This window comes from Octopus sinensis, linkage group LG6 (genome assembly GCF_006345805.1).
Source record: "Octopus sinensis linkage group LG6, ASM634580v1, whole genome shotgun sequence".
NCBI lineage: Eukaryota > Metazoa > Mollusca > Cephalopoda > Octopoda > Octopodidae > Octopus > Octopus sinensis.
In genome coordinates, this window is record NC_043002.1 from 106061633 (window position 1) to 106083275 (window position 21643).

The 21643-nt window shown below is 36.9% G+C and overlaps 1 protein-coding gene across 1 annotated transcript in view; it reads left to right on the forward strand.

Moving 5' to 3' along the window:
- LOC115212906 (RNA-binding protein Musashi homolog 2) overlaps positions 1 to 21643 on the forward strand; it is a 217096-nt gene that overhangs the window by 104893 nt on the left and 90560 nt on the right. The window contains exon 5 of the mRNA XM_029781723.2: positions 8951 to 8999. Coding sequence (XP_029637583.1) covers positions 8951 to 8999 — 49 coding nt within the window. The remainder of the gene's footprint in view (positions 1 to 8950; positions 9000 to 21643) is intronic.

The window sequence follows — 21643 nt, forward strand, 5'->3', positions numbered from 1 at the left end:
TGTGGTGGGATTGTGATGTAGTTGCTTACAAGTGTATTATTACTACTACTACTACTAACTTCTACATACCTTACTGATTTTATTGCCTCTTACATTTACTAACGTGAGCCAATGTGAAGCCCTTACATAGTCGATCAATTTGCTAGAAATAGCAACTATATCTTATCATACCCTGCTGGGCTGAATACAGAAAAGACACATTAGACAGTGTTGTGGCTTGAATACCTTCTTTGATCAATATGTCTGCTTAATCAGAGCTGGCTCCAGGCTAAACCACTATAACTAACCATGCAAATATATTTGATATACACACAAGTATATTTACTATCACTGCCATTGCAGCTCACCTCTACACCAACTAGTAACACTACTGCTACTGTCATCACCACCACCACCACCACCTATCACTGCTGTTATGATTAACATCTGCTAGTAGTAGTAGTAGGAGTGGTAGTGAATCTAGTTAAAGTTGATAGTGAATATGTTGGTATTGTTTAGCCTTAGGTCAGACTTCAATGAGCAGACCTATCTTTAATCAAAAATATTTCAGCAGAGACCTTCCTTTTTGTTTTTGAGGCAATAAACCTTGTTATACAATATGCTTTCACCTTTGTAAGAATAGGGCCCACACAAGATGAGGGACAGCCAGTACATTGGTTAGAGGTCTGTGAATATGACAAAAAAAAAAAAAAACCCTCCATAAAAATTAGAATAAACCATGCTCCCCAGTTTAAAAAATAGTCTTGTTTCACTTTGCAAAAGTTTTCTTTAAGGCCCTGTGTAAGATAATAGTGTGTAATTTGAGATTTAGTTGCTACTTCTTGCAAGTCAATTAACTCTATTGAGTAGATTCTGCCAACCGTTGTGTCATGGATTTTTTAGGTCACCGTCAATTTTAATGTCCATTTTCCTTTGCTGGCATGGGTCAGACTAAATTTGTTTAGGTAGAGTTTAGATGCCCTTCCTGTCACCACCCCTCACCTAATGCCAAACAAAGTAATATTTCCCCATGGCTAGACATGTTTTTCAGAGCATTAGGCCTCATACAGGCAAAGAGGCTGATGCCATTGGCATGTGAAAAACTCCTTTCAAGTGTTGGGCCTTACAGAGGTAATGACCAAGACCTTTGGCATTATGCCATGCTTGAGAAGACCTATCAAGCCAAGTAAAATCTCAGTTGTGACAGATACCAGTGTCACGCAAATGGCACGTAAAAGCTCCCATTATACTTTCAGAATGGTTGGTCTTAGGAAGGGCATCCAGCCATCGAAACAATGCCAAATCAGATTGGAGTCTGGTGAAGCCTTCCAGCTTGCCAACCCTGGTCAAAATGTCCAACCCATGCCAGCATGTTTGACAGACGCTAAATGATGATGATGATGATGACTGGGAACAAATGACATCATGTATCATGGTGACACTCGTTTAAAACACTCATGATTTCAAGACATGAGGAAACATGCATATACACACACACATGCATACATACAGCATTTTTTACCTATACCCTATGAGCAAAATTTGGCAAGCAGAAACTGCAGAAGTCCTGTCATGTGTGCATGTATGTGTATTTGTTTAATGGTTTCCTGTTGACTTTTTTTTTTTATGCTAGCATAATTTAGATAGGCGCAGGAGTGGCTGTGTGGTAAGTAGCTTGCTTACCAACCACATGGTTCCGGGTTCAGTCCCATTGCGTGGTACCTAGGGCAAGTGTCTTTTACTACAGCCTCAGGCCGACCAAAGCCCTGTGAGTGGATTTGGTAGACGGAAACTGAAAGAAGCCCGCCGTATTTATGTATATATGCGTATGTGTTTGTCCCCCCCAACATCGCTTGACAACCGATGCTGGTGTGTTTACGTCCCCGTAACTTAGTGATTCGGCAAAAGAGACCGATAGAATAAGTACTAGGCTTACAAAGAATAAGTCCTGGGGGTCGATTTCCTTGACTAAAGGCGGTGCTCCAGCATGGCCGCAGTCAAATGACTGAAATAAGTAAAAGAGTAAAGAGATACACTTTAACTTTTTTTGTGAACCATATTTTCCTTGAAATACACCTTTGTTTCAGTGGATTTCAGAAATAATGAAGAATATAGTGAAATGACTCTGTCATTATTAACAAATGTTCAGAACATAAATTAACATGAAATTTTAATAGAAAACTTTAATTTATATTACTTAAAAATCAGGAAGTTTGTACCAGAGAACCAGAGTTAATTTTGGAGAGATTAGTATCAAAAGGGTTAAGTCAGAATTTTAAGGATGGATGCAATTTTCACATACACGTGTATATATATATATATATATAGGCGCAGGAGTGTCTGTGTGGTAAGTAGCTTGCTAACCAACCACATGGTTCCGGGTTCAGTCCCACTGCGTGGCATCTTGGGCAAGTGTCTTCTGCTATAGCCCCGGGACGACCAATGCCTTGTGAGTGAATTTGATAGACGGAAACTGAAAGAAGCCTGTCGTATATATATATATATATATATATATATATATATATGTATGTGTGTGTCTGTGTTTGTCCCCCTAGCATTGCTTGACAACTGATGCTGGTGTGTTTACGTCCCCGTCACTTAGCGGTTCGGCAAAAGAGACCGATAGAATAAGTACTGGGCTTACAAAGAATAAGTCCTGGGGTCGATTTGCCCGACTAAAGGCGGTGCTCCAGCATGGCCGCAGTCAAATGACTGAAACAAGTAAGAGTATATATATATATATCAACATCATCATCATTTAACGTCCGTTTTCCATGCTGGTATGGGTTGGGCGGTTTGACTGAGGTCTGGAGAGCCAGTGGCTGCCCCAGGCTCCAATCTAATCTGGCAATGTTTCTACAGCTGGATGCCCTTCCTAACACAAATCACTCTGAGAGTGTAGTGGGTGCTTTTTGCATGCCACCAGCACAGGAGCCAGTCAGGCGGGCCTGGCATCGATCACATTCAGATAGTGCTTTTTACGTTCCACTGGCACAGGGAGCCAGTCACGGGTTACTGTTATCGGCCACGTTCAGATGATGCATTTTACGTGTCACTGTAACCGGAGCCAGTCAGGGGGCACTGGCCACAGCTACGATTTTGTATGTGTATATATATACCCACACACATGTATGGGCAAGCTTTTATCAACACCACCTTCATATGTTTTCTTGTATTGGCTTGGGTTGGAAACATCTACTTTTCTTTTTAAGGCTTACCATATGTCCAGACATGCCCACATTAGCATACATACCTGTTTACTACCTACACACACACTCTTTCTCTCTTTCTTCTTTAACTCCTCTCTCTTTATATCCTCTCTTTCTCTTTATTATCCTCTCTTTCTCTATCCTCTCTCACTCTCTCCTCTCTCACTCTCTCTCTCTCTCTCTCACATGCATGCACATGGAATTTAATAGCACCCAGAAATGTGAAGAACTTTCCCTACATGTCTGATTGCCTTACACCAAAGAAAACACGTGCAGTGTTGTCTATTCTGCAGATATGTGTACACAATTACATGTGGAGCTCTGGTGAACGAACTCATTTGCCGACACAGCAGTTGAACAGTGACCTAGTTTCTCAAAGATGCATGTAAAAGATGCAATGACCTAGTTTTGCCCACATATATGAACACATGCACACACTAGACGTGTAATGCATATAGTTGTTAAATGTATAAACAACATAAGCACATACATATGAGCCAACTAGTGATTCTTCTATGTAGTTGTTCAATTTACTAGAAATAGCAGCCAGATTCCTGCAAAATGTATCTTACTGTTTAAAAGAGGAATGAAATAAAATAAATTAGGACACATTTGATCATATATTAGCTTAATAAGATCTGACTTTGGGCTAAACAGAAACAGACAATATAATCTAACATGGTTTAGAGCAATTTTTTTCTCTGTTTAGTTGTAGTTTCTGTGTGTGTAGTCAAACATGATCACAGTTGTTGATGCTATTACAAGTGCATGCATGCATACACATACATGTTTCTATAGCAACACAATAACCTAGTTTCCTGCATGTGGCATATATCGACAACTACATATGCATGTGGCATAGGCATTGACCAAATTTATAGTACCCATTCACACATAAACACATACATGCAAGTAGATGCACTTTGGGACTTGATTTATAGATATACATTAGGGATTGTGTGTATGCAATCAGACATGCACACAGTTAACTGAAGGAGGGGAAGCTCTGTGATTGTCCACTTACTAAGAAATATCAGTTACATCTCAATTACAAAACCTACCAGTGGACATCAGCTAATAGTATCCATGCTATGGAACAAAACCACATGGTCCTAAAGTAAACTTTACAGCCATGAATGTGTGTGTATTAGGTGCAGGCGTGGCTGTGTGGCAAGAAGCTTACTTCCCAATCACATGATTCTGGGTTCGATCCCACTGTATACCAACTTGGCTGTCTTCTACTATAGTCCCAGACTATATTAGAGCCTCAGGGGAAAAGATAACAAAGGACCAGGACAATTGCTAATTTGCTGTGTTTTAGAAGACCCATCCAGATAATATTGAGGCCATGAAGACATCCTTTATGTCCATGCCTCCCATCATCCCACTTTTCCAATCCATAATCACCGCCCTGTATTCCTCTTCCTTCTCTGATACTCCCTCACAGACCTACTTCACACATGTTCCTGTCAAATCTCTTCCCCACAATATATCTTCCTAATAGCCCCTACCTCTACCCAGTCACTATATTTTCCCTTCCATCTCCTATTCTCCTTTGGTGATCTCATAAGCTAACCGACCATTTCCAATCTCTTGTCCACTTCACTATATACACCTCACTGTTGCTTGGGTGTTCACCCTGTCACATCTTCACCATCTTATCTCTCACTTCACTTTCTCTCTCTCCAGCTGATGTAATCCTGTTTCTTCTGTACTGCAGGACACATTTTTGTTCCGCTATACTACCCTCCCCCACTCAGTTGAGAGGTCTTGTCTTGCAAATTACTTGGTGACAACCTCACCAGTTCTGGTGCCACATAAAAAGCACCCAGTACACTTCATAAAAGGGTTGACATTAGGAAGGGCATCCAGCTGCCAAATAGCCTGTAGAACTTGGCACAGTCTTCCGATTTGCCAGCCCCTTTCAAATTTTCCAACGCTTACCAGCATGCAAAATAGATGGTAAATAATGAGGATATATACTGCTATGTATGTACTATGCAATATCAAGCATTGTACAACACTCTCTTTTTGTACATAAAAATTTTGTAATATATTTTATCTTTTTTAAGTTTTAAGTATAATGCTACCCACAATTTTAGTTGCTCAAGTTTTGTATTAAATTTCTTGCACTAGTAAAACATACTATATACATCTCAACACAAACATATAAATACATGCACACATACACACACACATGTAGTGCATGTTTTTATATGTATTGCCTGTAAACAATCTCATGTGATTGTATTTCTAAAATTCATCTGTGCATGATAGATTTTCATTGTTTAAAGTGATGTCTCAGATTACTTGTGTGTGTGTGTGTGTATACATATATATATATATATATATATATATATATATAGTTGGAGTGTCTGGTTCTATCTCTCATCTGATGATGCTAGGTGTGTGTGGTGTCTATATATATATATATATATATATATATATATATAGTTGGAGTGTCTGGTTCTATCTATCATCTGATGATGCTAGGTGTGTGTGGCGTCTATATATACATATATATATATATATATATACTTTCAGTCAAATATATTTCTGCACTGATGGTTAACTTCATGGTTGAATGGCTGAGAAATGTTCCACTTCACATTCTTAGTGGATTGGGGAAGAAAACATCAAAATAAGAAACATGTCACTCGCTGTAACTTGTTTTTGTATAAAACTGCAAATTTATGCCATAAATGTATCTTGGAAGGGAAAATAGTGCCAAGATTTTAAGGTTGTTTATAGATCCCACTCAGTTCTTAATGGCAGTTCAGTCATTGGTTAGTATCTGTCTGTCTGTCTGCTGAGAAAAACACTTAACTCTTTTGTTATCATATTTCTGTTGAAATACACTACCCTTCTTTCAATTAATTTTGTACATAATGAAGAATTTAGTAAAATAATTCATTATTAAGCCGGTATGAATTAACATGAAATTTTGAAAGGGTTTAATTTAGATCACTTTAAAATAAGAAGTTTGTGCCCAGCACAAGGGGGCCATCTCAGGTGAGTCAGTAACAAATGGGTTAAGAGAGAGAGAGAGAGATATGTCTAAAACTGCCACCTATGAAACTGGAGCCATGTAACAAAATAAATGCATCTATACAATACCAAACCATGAGCCAATGGTTGACCTACAAGAAACAGCAGTTAAAGTTTCAAATGACATAACACCCTACAGCTTGGATGGTTTGACATCTGCTTGATCAGAGTTGAATAGGGGCTATACTACTGCTACTATCTAAAATAATCATTATTTCATAATATCAAATGAGATGTCTATGATGGTTTTTATTTTTATCATCACTCCACCTTTTTTTCCCACCATTATCTACAAGGAATTATATAATCTAAAGTCTTTCTTCACTCCTTTTTCTATTTCGCTAAGATAGTAGTTTGTAATTTGAGAAAGATTTCGGAGTTATTTCTAGCTGTCTGAATGACAGCATAGAGGCTTCTTTCTTTAGATTGTGTGGGACTATCTTCAGGAACTAGTAAAGGAGTCTAGAAGGTTAATAAGGCTGAGGTATATATAATATAATATAATATATATAGATAGATAGATACACATACACACTCACATATATACATATACACACACACTCACACATAGATATATAAACACACACACACACACACACACATATATATATAAACTCATAAAACAGGGAACTAGCAGTGAATTTATTTACTGAAGAAGAAACTGAACCAATAAGGAAGTCAGGGAGAAAATAGTAAAAAGAGGAAAGACACTCCCCTAACACATACTCAATAAAATACACACAATTGTTCTTTGTTAAGAATGTCTGACCCCTAAGGGACCAGCCACTCTCCCATCTATCTACCCCCTTACAAAACTACTGTTGTACTCAGCAGTAGTCTCCTTCCTTCTCCTGCTGCTGTGGTCTCTGTATATCTGTTCAGTGTTTGTTTGTAAAGACAATAGGCCAGGCAAGAAGACATGAATGAATATTGGAAGAAGAGTGCAAGGAGCTGAGGGAATAAAAGAATAGGTTAAAAAGAAGATTGGTATGAAAGAATCCCTACAAAAAAAAAAAAAAGGAAAAGAGTGGCAGGAGTTGTGGTGGGAGAGACAGTTATATTACACTTAAATCTCCTGTCTCTTCTTCCTTCCCTAGCTTCAGGGCTAGATGTGTGTGTGTATTTGTTTTATGTCAGTGGGAGGTTTCTGTATGTGTCAAATGTACACACCTGTCTTGTGTATACTTGGTGGATGTGTATATATATATATATATATATATATATACACACACAAATATATACATGCAAACACACAGGCATATATGTGTGTATATCCATGTTTGAGGTTTGTGTGTAACAGGGTTTGTCAGCCTGTATGTGTGTAGTGAGGATATATCTGGTTTCTGTTACTCTGTGTGTGTGTGTGTATTATTGGTTTCCTGTAGACTACATCAGTCTTAATTGTTCTAGAAAGTCCTGTGGCTTGTTTAACAATCCTTCCTGCCTCCACCACTTCTTACTCATTTTCTGCCTTCCTGTCTGCTTCTTCCTTTACCTCTTCTCTTTCTTCCTTCCACAGTTCACCCCACCCCTCTCTCTCTCTTTCTTCCCCACCTCACTCCCACACTAACAGCATCACTTCTTATCCTCATATTCTCTTCACCTTTTCTCTGCCTCACCCACTCCACTTTCTCTTTTATTCTCCCTCTTCCTTACCTCTGCAGTGTGCTCTATGGTTCCCATTATAATAATGGCGCATGCAGTGGATATCTAGTTCATTACTGTTGCCTGGCCTTCTTCTCTCCTCTTTATTGACCAGAAAGGGCGGGTAGTGTCCCTTCACCTCTTAGCTCTACAGTGGACAAGGCTGGAAGGACTAACCCCAGCGTAGGCATAGGCATGGTTGCGTGGTTAAGAATCTCGCTTTGCTACCTCATGCTTTGGGGTTCAGCTCCACTGCAAGGCACTTTGAACAAGAATCTTTTTTAGCTCTGACCAATCAATGCCTTGAAAGTGAATTTTGTAGATGAAAACTGCATACAAGCACATTGTGTGCATGTGTGCCTTTGTGCACAAGTCCCCACTCCACCAACTGACAACCAGCGTTGATTTATTTCCCTATAACTTATAGAATAATTATGTGGCTTGCATTGGGGTCTATTTATCTAACTTATAACAAGGCAGCACCTCAGCATTGTCGCAGTCCAGTAACAGAAGTAAGTAAAAGATAAAATATAAAATTAAAACTAGTGTTTTGAACATAACTTCCAAAAGTTGTGATATAAAATTTGAAAGGAAAATTTCAAGTTAAATAAGTTTGTCCTGATCAAGCCAACTTATGCTCAAAAGATGTTCCAGCAATAACCATCTTTTTTTTTTTTTTTTACATCTGAGACTGCATTTGCATTATTCAATATGTCCTGTTTTAAGACAGAATGTGATGGCTATTTAGGGACTATGGAGAGTCTCATTCATTGGCTATGTTAACAGAAGTGGTCTCCTGTAGATTAGCATTGAAAGGTTAGACTTCAGTGTAAAAACTTGACTAATTAACTTTCACCATTTGGTCCCTACCAGTGGCAAGGCTGTCAGCCTTACTAATGTTCATTAAAAAAATTCTAAAGCATCTGCATGGAATAAAAAGTTTATTTCAGCCAGTTTATTCTTTCACCTTTATACAACCCACAATCATGCATTCTCTTTGCCTTATGTTCAACATGTCATCTGATCTTTATCATCATATTAAATACCATTTCCCTATCTATTCCTCTCAGGTTGAAGATGCTATGCTTATGTTTGATAAAACTACAAACAGACATCGAGGTATGTAGGACTTCTTGCATTTTCATTTTAGATTTCTTTCTTGTTTGTTTGTTTGCTTCTATTTTTGTGTGTCAAAACCTTATATTTTCTTAAAAAGATAAAAAATATTTGTTGTGTTGTCGTGAATGTTCAAAAAGAATCTATTTAATATGACCGTTGGTAGTAAGAGCTCAAGGATTTTTAAGAATTTGATTAGAGCGTTTGCAATGAGCGGCTGTATTAATCTATGACAGCTGGCGATTTTGTAGTATGGAATGTAAACGTCATACTTTTGGTAATAAGAAATGATAGGTAACAGTTGCATATGAACATACCAAGTGAGAGTTATCAACACTGGGTCTGTCTCATTACTGAAGACCAGGTGTTTGGATTTTTTATGCCCTGTTCTTCCTAGGGTACCACCAATATACTAAGTTTGCCTTTGAGAGCATTTAGATCTTTTCATAGGAAAATAAGTTAATTTCCATCAAATATGAAGCACTGCTATAGATAGATTATCTTAAATGACAGACATTTTGCAATGCTTCCACTGACATCACTCTCATAAACTGAAGTCAGTTCTGCCACTCTCACTAGTTGTGTAGTTACTTTCTTTGTATTGTTGTCAGCTGGGTTAAAAAATCTTTAATTACATTAACCCATTAGCATTCACATTATTCTGTCAAATGTAATACTTATTTATTTACATTGTTTTGAATTAACCATGCATTAACTCATAGCTTCTAAATTTCAATGATGGTATTGTTTATTTTTGGAATGACATTTTTGAGTTGGTATAAGAAGCCAGATCTGACTGGCTTGAGCATAAAACATATAGAATATTTGGGTCGGGTTTAGCTTGTTTAAATGCTAGAGGATTAATCACAGATGATTTACCTGAGAGAACAATTTTCTCATCCGTTTATCACTAGAAAAACCATAATCAAGTACTCGTTACTCATATGGGAGAGCATGAGTCACAGGAGAAGAGAGTTTGAAAGGGAGTTAAAAAATTAATTTTGTTGCTTTTGTAAGATAATCTATGTCAAGAATAATAATGGTTTCAAATTTTGGCCCAAGGCCAGCAATTTGAAGGTAAGGGATTAATCAATACCATTGACCCTTAGTATTTTATTTTATCAACCTTGAAGAGGTGAAGGGTAAATCTGACTTCAGTGTAATTTGAACCAAGAAGTGTCAAGAACTAGAAGCAACACTACAAAATATTTTTAACATATTTTTCTGACTTTCTAACAAATCTGCCAGCTCGCTACTTCAACCACCCTCGTAGTTAATAATAATAACTGATACATACACAAGGCCTCACTGATGGGGTCTGGTTGTCAACTATATTAATCTCTGTATTTGATTCTATTTATCAGCTTTGGGAGAATTTTTTGATATTTTAAAGTATTTTTGCATCATTTGTTCAGAGGGGGAAAGGCAGACCCTATGGCTCTTTTTAGGGTCCCTGACACTGGTTGTAGGAAAGGAGTAAGTTGTTTTCACATCAGAGACCAATCCTAAATCATTGCAATGAAGTGGACATTGTTAGAAGTACCCAGGATCCAGGTGATCTTGTTAAACCAGGCATCAGAGTAAATCTACCACCCAGAACCAGAACTTCTTTCAACAGGCTTTCACAGTTTCCATTTAACAAATTTCACTTACAAAATTTTGGTTAAGCTGTGATGTGAGACACTCAAGGTGCAACATGCTGAGGATTGAACCCAAAATTATGTAGTTATGAAGCATGTTTTTTTACTCACACTACTACACCCGTCCACCACTTAGTAAAACCAAGTGGAATTTGAATTCTGAACATATAGACATAACTAAACACAAAGTATTTAAAAGAATTACTCTTTAAAATGAAAAAGGTACTTGAAATAATGTCATAATTTAGGGCCATAATGTGCCTTAATAAGACATGACTCTTGTAGATGAATGCCTCTAATCAAGGTTTATTGTCTGTAATAGTGCTGCCAACTTGGAGTAGTACTCTACTAGTGATTTCTAACAAGAGCACACAAGAAACAGCAAAGTTTGGTGGGATGTACATTAGATTTAATTGTCCCAAATACTTCAGTGATATTCTATTTCATCAATCCCTGAAGGATGAAAGACAGTCCACCTCAGCAGGATTTGAACTAAGAATGTAAAGGAATATAAATACTAACTAAACATTTCTTCCAATTTTACCTGATATATATATATATATAGGCGCAAGAGTGGCTGTGTGGTAAGTAGCTTGTTTACCAACCACATGGTTCCGGGTTCAGTCCCACTGCGTGGCACCTTGGGCAAGTGTCTTCTACTATAGCCTCGGGCCGACCAAAGCCTTGTGAGTGGATTTGGTAGACGGAAACTGAAAGAAGCCCGTCGTATATATGTATATATATATATGCGTTTGTGTGTCTGTGTTTGCCCCCCCCCCCAGCATTGCTTGACAACCGATGCTGGTGTGTTTATGTCCCCGTTACTTAGCGGTTCGGCAAAAGAGACCGATAGAATAAGTACTGGGCTTACAAAAGAATAAGTCCCGGGGTCGAGTTGCTCAATTAAAGGCGGTGCTCCAGCATGGCCGCAGTCAAATGACTGAAACAAGTAAAAGAGTATATACACACACACACACACACACAGTGTTATAATGAGGATTAACAAGAAATACTATTGGAAGCTTTATTTGCTATTCTTTGCATATCATGTGACCATATAGCTGTTCTCTCATTGGTTTGATCACCCCTCTCCTTTTGTCCTAAATGGAAGATGGTCGAGTCTTATTTTTTTCTAACTGTGCTTTATGAATTTATTAAAACATTGCATGGTTTGTCTATCTGTGTGTGTGTGCGTGTGTCTTTGTGTTTGGATTAGCCAGGTGTGTCTGGTAATGTCTGTATTCTATGTTAACTGCAGATAAATGAGCAATGGCTCCAGCTGACGTCAGTACAATGTATCAGTTGTTATTTAATCCCAGGTCAAATTTGACCCAGCAGATGTTTGATGAAGGGTGTCCCAGATGTGACCATCCTGCCTGTTTAAAATACAGTGCACTCATCATTGAATTATCTGGAACACACATGTAGCCTTCCCTTTCTAAAATGATAGGGTGAGATTTAGAGTGAGATCTGGCTGTTATATTTAGCTGGCTTTGGGCACCTTGTGGTCATGGACAGAGTGTATGTCATTAACGCCAATACCCTAAGCCAAATGTATACACATTTTCACACATAATTTATGTATATATTTGCAACTATTTTACTATTGCGTGTGTACATGCTTGCATTTTGTCTGTTCATGTTCTCCAATTATAAGGTGTGTATTGCAGGAGTGAAGAATGGGTTCTCTGCCACTAGCTATATATGTGTAGCAGGGGTATAGGATGGGTTCCCTGCTTCTTGCCATATGAAAGCTAGTGTTTCAACAAAAGCGGTGTTTAAAGCATATCTGGCTGCAACACATGCATCATCGTCATTATTTTCACTACTGCCATGGTAACCCCACAACGCTCTTCCTTTACCCTTGGCCTGTGTGTGTAACAGTGGTAATTACCACTACTCATGGCTGACCAATCTCCTACTGCAACCAGTTCAACTGCCACCTCTTGGGACAACAAACCTTCACACTATTGGGTTACTACAACATATTACCACTAAACTACTACCACTACTCCTACCATCACCATTACAACTACTATAACAATTACAATTATAACCATGAACAATACTACTACTGTTACAGCACAGCCACCACCATCTTCACACGACTCCCAACATAAATTATGATCCAATGGTTTAATTCTATGTGCCTATAATATTCTTACAGGCTCATAAAAAAGACAGGATGCTCACAAATGGGTTGCCTTTGATCATCAGTCAGTTCAAAGATGTGTGTGTGTGTGTGGTGTTTATGTCTCCTTGACAATGCATGGTTATTGTAAATGAATGTTATTCGTTCTCATTATCCATGTCTAGCCATGGAGAAATATCACCTTTCTTGGAAACAGCTAAGGGTTGGTGACAGAGAGGGCATCCAGCTGAAGAAAATCTGCCTCAATAAATTCCATCTGATACATGCAAGTATGAAAAAAGTGGGTGTTAAAATGATAAGTTTAGTTATATAAATATACCAGAAAATATATATATATTCACTAGAACATTTGTACAAGGTCAGACCTACGACCAAAAATATTCCACCCATGACCTTTTCTTTCTTTTTTTTTTTTTTTTGATACAACTTGGGTCTATGTTATTTATGTGTCTCATTTTCTAAGATTGTAGAGTAAGATTTCAAGAAGATTATGACAACTGCTTCGAGGGGAAATCAAAGGAAATCGAATGACTGTTTGGAGGCTCCCTTGATACCCTGAGTTAATGTAGTAAACATTAGAGATGTGGTGGGGAGGGGTGCATTGAATGGATGGTGATGATGATAGTGGTTTATTGATGGTAGTGAGATATTGTGGTGGTAGTGACTTATAGTTTTATGATAGTGATGATGGTGCTTAGATAGTGCAGTAACATTGTGATGATGATAATGGTGGTGGAATATTGTGGTGATGATGATGATGATGAGGATGGTGGTAGTGATGATGATGATGGTAACAATTTCCTAATATCACTGTAGCTGAATCAATAAGGTATCCAATCAGACTTCCTTGTAGACAGGAAGAAGCTGGTTCAAGTTCACCTCACAGTAGGGGTTTCTTTTCAATGAGTTAGCAGAAAGTATGGAAGATGGGGTGAACAGGAGGTGCTTGTGCATGTGGTTTAGTGTAAGGGTTGGGTTTTGGCTGACATCATTATAGTCTCTCCTCACAAACATGTTTGTCTCTACTCTCCTCCCATCCCTAACTATCTGGATACATACACATGCGTGTGTTTATGCAGACATGATTAGTCAATAACATACATTACATCAATATGTGCAAGCGTATTTTTGCAGACATACATTAATGCAGGTCTTTCTGTCTTCAAATTTACTTTCCATTCACACATACACACACTTACTCACTATTACCTGTTCTATATAGATGGAGAAAATTAATTTGAAGAGAAAGTCTCATTTTGTGCTTTAATTTAATATTCAAGTGACACATCACATTAACACAATTTCAATGATTTTCCTTTTACATATAAATATATGTTTTTCAAGTATGTCTTATGAACAAATATGCATGCACATCTATCTATTGATATATTATAATAATAATAATAATAATAATAATAATAATGTGACAACAAAAGAATGAGACCTTGATATTAGGTAAATAGAGGATATTTATATATATGTAGAGCTTAAGACAATCAGTAAGTTGTCATAATAGTACTGAGTTTCAAATGCCGGAGCTAAAGAGCTACGATGCATTCTCATCGGCTATTAATGGCATTAGATGCATATATGTTTGTATGTTTATGGACATGTACATATACATGTTTGTGTGAGTGTGTACGTTATGAACACAGAAGGTGTTGTGAGAATATGGTTGTGTGTATTTTTTATCTTTTATATTTTTCCTACCTATTAGAGTAACTTCCCTTTTATAGCGTCTATTGCCATTAATAGCCAATGAGAAGGCATCGTAGCTCTTAGCTCCAGCATTTGAAATGCTGAGTACTGTTATGACAACTTACTGATTGTCCTAAACTATACATATATACATATACACAACATTCGAGCGCGGTCGAGTGCAGGTTGCACGTAAAAAACACCTTTTGAGCGTGGTCGTTGCCAGAACAGCCTGACTGGCCCTTGTGCCGGTGGCACGTAAAAGCACCCACTACACTCTCAGAGTGGTTGGCATTAGGAATGGCATCCAGCTGTAGAAATTTTGCCAGATCAGATTGAGCTTTTAGTCTGCCTTTTCTTTTTTCTTTATTCTCCCACTGAGTCTTTTTCTCTCTCCCTTGTCAATTTTCTTTATTACCCTCTAACTCCCCTCCACCATTCAGCTGGACCACACACACACACACACACACACACATATACAAATAGACTCTTTCTTATTCTGTTTACATTAGTAGACCTTCAAAGATAGACAACTGGCACACCATCAGTTACTACAATAAGGGTTCTAGTTGATCCAATCAATGAAACAGCCTGCTTGTTGTGAAATTACCATGCAAGTGGCTGAGCACTCCACAGGCATGCATACCCTTAATGTAGTTTTTGGAAGTTTCAGCTTGACACAAAGTGACAAGGCTGACCCTTTGAAATACTGGTACGACTTGCTTTTGCCAGCTTAGTAGACTGGAGTGATGTAAAACAAAATGTCTTGCTCAATACTACCAGGTATTGAACTCATGGCCTTATCGTCAACTGAATACCCAGAACCGGAAAAGGACAAAAATATCCCCCACTTTTATCTGTATTGCTTTAAAATTTTTGGATGATTAATTTTTAATTGTGGATGCAAATAAAAACTATTCAAACATATACTTCTACTAAATGATAACATGCACAAGTTTATTCTTTGTAATTTTCCTTAATGCATACATTGTAGTACAAGGAATTTTGAGGAAAGTGGTGAGACTTGTTTAGAAAGAACGAATTCAGTATATTTGGCAATAATTTACATGATGAACCTACAAAACTAAAGGAAAATGCTAAAAACAGGGTTTATGAATTTTTTACCATAAAATCTATGTTGATTTTTGTCAAGTTCACAGAAATAGATTACTTAAGCCAAAATATAATTAAGGCCTGCAACACCTGCTACAAAACTAATAATAATGATAATAAAATAAATATAAAGCTACAGAATTCCAAGTGTGGTGGGAATCAGCAATGAATAAAGTTTACTTTGCATCAGTTGGTGATATAAAATATGCACAATTTCACGATTATTTATGACTTTTACTGAAACCATCTCTTTTCAGTGTGCTTTTTTTCTTTTACCTCTTATGGTGTATGTGTGTGTATATATTGTATGCATGTATGTGACATAAATTAATGTTTAGTGAGACGTATCTTTAGTTTTAAATGAAACCTGTCTACTTTGATGGAAGATATCACTTTGTATGGAGCAGTAAATTCTAAAATGTATTAAAAATTAATATTTACTAAGTATTATGAAGCAAACACTTGAGGTTTATAAGGTATTGGTTTTTGGGTTCTATTGACTTTTCGTAGTTTTAATTTCTTTTCTGTTATTCAGTCTCATTATTGGAAATATCACTGCTGAGAACTCTTTTGTTTCATGATTTCAACAACATTTTTACATTTTTTTGAATTTATTTGCTACATTACTGAATAACTTTGAATTTTTATTTGACTTTTTTGAAGTTAGGAGTAATATATTAAATGGAATTCCTACATGCCATATATAGCCTCATCAAATTACACCAATCAACCAGCATTTTTATAGATATCATCCCTCTCACATGACTATTAAAAAGTCTGTTCTTAGTCTCAAGCAATTTATATGAATTTATGTGGTGAGACTTGTTTAGAAAGAACGAATTCAGTATATTTGGCAATAATTTACATGATGTTAATATATGGAAGTCTGCTTAATACTTTTTGTAATAAAAGCTTTTGAAATTATTGGTATATTACAAAATGGTAACATTCTATATTTCCAATAATGAAACACAAAAAGAAAGAAAGTTTAGGACTGCAGAAATTCAGTAGCTTTAATGAAAGTATACTATGTTAACAGACTTAAAGCTTTATTGTAATGAAAGTAATGTGTATGCAATAATAATACACTTTGATCTTTTGACAAAAGGCCAAGATGTGATGTGTGTTTGTATACAATGATAAAAATATTAGTGCTGTTTCATTATGATCATCATCAACAGCCATCTTCCATACTGGAACATGCACTAAAGGAAAATAAGGTAATGTGGATTTAATCACATGCCCTGGGTGCACCTGCACACAATAGTTGAGGTGCTGTTTAGCCCTTGGTTAGCTCTAGTTAAGTGACCTGTGGTGTGACTTAACCATCCTGCAGTTTCCTATCCTGTGTGTCATTCTTTTATTTATGATTTGAGTGAGATTTAATTGCTGTTGTAGATCACATAACTGCATAGAAGCTAACTTTATTGGTTGGTTGCAGTTTAGGTAGTAGTGCTGTTAATATACCTGATAATTGGTAGTGGTAAGTTGGGATACAACTGGGATTGGGGCAGTAGTGGTGGTAGGAACTGTGGTAGTACAGGTGGCTGTCGTGTAGTGTAGCTGGAAATAATGCTTGTATGTGTTGTAGTATAACAGTAAGAGCAAAATAAATTGGGAGAAATGAGTTGCTTGACAAAAAGTGGTGGTGGTGGTGGAGATGGACCCAGGGACAGGGAGAAGGCAGAACAATGATTCCAGCCCACTGAACACACACACACATATCCATGACTTCCATCATCATCACCACCTTTAGTATTGTGGGCAGCAGCACTATTGCCACCATTACTTCCAGCACCAGCATTATCCACACCACACCATCACCAGCCACCCCCCCCCGGCTTCATCAACATTACCACCACCACCACTGCTACAAACAGCACCATCATCATGACTGTCATCACTACTACTACTACCACCACCATCACCACCACCATCTTTCCCATCATCCAAGGAAGGATTTGTGTATGGTTGGTAGGCAGGAACTAATGGCAATGAAGATCAAGGAGATTGCTGCCTTTTCCCAGCACATTCCACTCCTGTTAATGTCTTATCTTCTCATATTGAGATTGATTATGGTGGTGATCATGATTGTGGAAAGGATGGTAGCGAGGGTGATGTGGTGATGGTGGCAATAGTAATAGAGATGAATGTGATAATGAGTTAACCTAGTTTTGCCTTCTTTTCCGCCATCTTTCCCAATTTTGTTATCCCTTACAAGAACTAATATTAAACTACCTTCAAGCAGCAAGTTTGTCAGAGCAAAATTGCTACAGCACCAGACATGATGCCTGAGGCCAATGAATTATCTCTCCCTCCACCTCCTGTATGTGTGCTTGTGCATTTGTGTATCTTTCTTTTTCCCCTTCAACCAATCTCTCTCTCTACCCCCTTTTTCTTACTCTCTCTCCCCACCATCTACTTATTGTTCCCATGGCCTTGTGGTTAAGAGGTTTGCTATCCAACCATACGGTTTCGGATTCAGTCCCACTGCATAGCATTTGGGTCAAGTATTCTCTATTATAGCCCCCAGTCAAACAAGGCCTTGCAAGTGGATTTGGTGGGCAAAACTTGAAAGAAGTGTGTGTGTGTTTGTCTTTGTCTTAAAACTACATGATAATTGTAAAGAGCGTTACTTCAGTGTTATTTGTTTCCGACCTTTCATGAAAATATGTCTGTCCATGACGAAATATTACCTTGCTTGAAAACAGATAAAGGTTAGCAACAGGAAGTACATCCAGCTGTAGAAAATGCACTCCAGTGAATTCTGTCTGACCCTTGTAAGCATGGAAAAGAGAATATTAAAATGGAGTACTTATACTAGGTGGATAAGGGGATCAGTTCAATAATTTGCCCATAACATCTTTGACCCAATAAGAATTAACTTTATAGCAAGTCAAGACAAAACACCCTGACTACCTTTTTATCACTTCCTGACCGAAACTTCGAAGTTACTGTCAACAACATTCTTGTTTAAGAAGGTGGCACATGACCTGCTATGCTTGAGGAGACCTATTGAGTCAAGTACATCAACATCAAAATAAATATCAAATGGAAATTGTAGTTGTGATACCCGTGCCGGTGGCACGTAGAAACGCACCACCCGAACGTGGCCGTTGCCAGCGCCGCCATGACTGGCTTCTGTGCCAGTGGCATGTAAAAAGCACCTACTACACTTGCGGAGTGGTTGGCGTTAGAAAGGGCATCCAGCTGTAGAAACACTGCCAGATCAGACTAGAGCCTTGTGCAGCCTCCTGGCTTCCCAGAACCCGGTCGAAGCGTCCAATCCGCGTTGGCATGGAAAATGGATGTTAAACGATGATGATGATGATGTCTGTATTTAAAGATTAAAACCGTGCAATAGAATAACTAAGTTTCACCTTTACTCTACCATCTCTAGAAAAAACAAAAAAATTTACTTCACATCTATGCTTCCATGTTCAATCCCAGCGCATGGCAGTTTGTGCAAATGGAAGCCTGTTGGGTGGCCTACACCTGTTTTTGGTTGATCAACTCAATCCATGATTTGGTTCTTGGATAACTTCAGCAGAGTTCACTTTTGTTGTATGTATCAAGGTCAGCTTGTTGTGATGGTAATTTGCATCCCTGCTGCCAGTCTCAAATGCCCTATGGCATGTTTACTGCCCTTGTCATATGACAAAGCCATAATATATATAAGCAGATGTATGCATACACATATGCATGTGTACATGTGCTTTTGTGTGTCTGTGAGTGTGTATAATAGTGTTTTTATCTGTGTACTTGTATGCAAATATTTCTGCATCACACAAGATGCCTAAAGGCATTGTATAATCTTTCTCTTTCCCTCCCTCTATATTCATACTCCTTCTCTTTATTTACTCCCTCTCTACTTTTCTCTCTTTCCCCACCCCACTTTCTTTATCTTCTTCCCCTTACAACAAGTTCTAGTATTTTCCAGTTTAATTTTTTTTATATGTCTTTTTGAAATTCTGAAAAAATATACATGTTCTTAAAATATAGAAGTTACAAATATACATCTTTAAAGATATTTTGTCAGTTGGTGTGTGTGTGTGTGTATGTGTGTGCACGCAGACACACACGGGAGTTTGGCTCTTTATATCTTTAAATACAGTAACTGGCTGAATGAGAAGAGTATTGATTGAAATGCCATGTGGTATTTAGTTATGTTTCTGTACGTCCTCAATTCATATCCCATCAAGGCTGACTTTTCATATTTAATCTTTCCAAGGATTATATACCATTCAAGTGTAGGATTTGATAAGATTGACCATCACCCTCCCTTAAAAATACATGGCTTTATGCCAAAGCTAAAAATAATCCTTATCAAAATCATTATCATTATAACAGAAATCATTATTGCAATGGCAATAGACTGGCAAAATTGGTAGAGCACCCCAAAAATGCTTTGTGGTATTTGCTTCATCACTTTACTTTCTGGATTCAATTCTCAAGTTCAACATTGTTTTCATCCCTCTTGGGTCAATAAAACAAAGTACCAGGTTAATACTGAGGTCAATGTAATCAACTAACAGCCCCTTCTACTGAAAATTGCTGGCTTTTATACCCTAAATTAGAAACAATCATTACTGCATAGGGTTTCTGGATCTTTGCAGTGTGATTTCAAATCACACCAAGGTCAACTTTGTCTTTCATTCATCTAGAGTCAATATGATAAAGTAGCAGTGAAGTACTAAAGTCCATCAAATAGACTGACTCTTCTTATATTGACAGGATCACTAGAGCATCAGCTAGAGGTGATTAGTTTCATACCACAGTATCTGAGTTCAAATTACATTGCAGTCAATTTGCTGTTTCATCCATCAAGGTTTAATGAAACGAAGTACCTGTTAATTATTTGTTTAAATGCTTTCTGAAAAAACCAAAAACTTTATGACCATGTTAGAAATTATTAATGCATAAAATTCAATAACTGAAACTGTTGAATATATTCTGCTTAAAGCTATGCGTGTTCAAATCCCAGCAGACCCTATCATTTCATATGGATGCCCTCTTTCACTTTTATAACAAATCCACTTCTACAATAACTTAACCCATTCTCTCTTCTTTTGGCTTATTTTTGTTGCTAATGTTTTTGTTGTTGTAGTTTTAAGCTATTTTTTGTATTTGGTTTTTATTTTTGATTTGTCATTTTAATTCATTTGTGTTTTTTTATACTTTCTCAAACCGGAAAGATAAACTTGGAAAAAAATAATCATCCTGTATATATTATTTTACATATAGATTGTATAAATAGATTATATCATATTGTGTGTTATATACACATGTTTTACATATATAATGTAGCATACAGTATGATGACTATATATTATGTAATATATATATAGTATGTATATATATATATATTATATATCATCATATAATGTATGTGTATGTTTTATATGTACATATATTATACAATGCTATATATCATACATATGTATATATTGTGTGTGTATATTTATATATGTGTGTGTGTGTATATGTGTGTGTGTGTAAATATAGAATCTCTGATTTTAATTTTTTGAAATTTCTTTTGCTGTTTGATATTTGCTTTTTATTTTATATTGTAATATATCTATACCATTATATATACATAACCTTTTTATTCCATATTCATATCTATATCTATTAAGGAGTGTATATAGTATTTAGATGTTAGAAATCAACAAAGGAAAGATAAGAAATACAAACAAATTGAATTGATTAATCATAAACTGGTGAGTGCATAAAATAAGACACTGTTTACTAGTACTACTACTGTTATTATTATTATTATTATTACCTGTACTAGTAGTAGTTGTAGCACTAGTGATAATTGTACTAGCTTAATATTTGAATGTTCTTAATAAACTAGTTCAAGACTCTTATCGCGGCTTTATGTATTATCCTAGTTTGTGACAGTTTTGTACTATAGTTGTTTTGGATGTCTGAAAGAGATTTACCTGCTAATTATAGTAGAACAAGCAGTCCAGTCACAAGGTCCTTCAAGGGCTTCTTTTGAGTACTTTCTTTAAAGCGTTGTGGGTTTTCTAGTTACACTT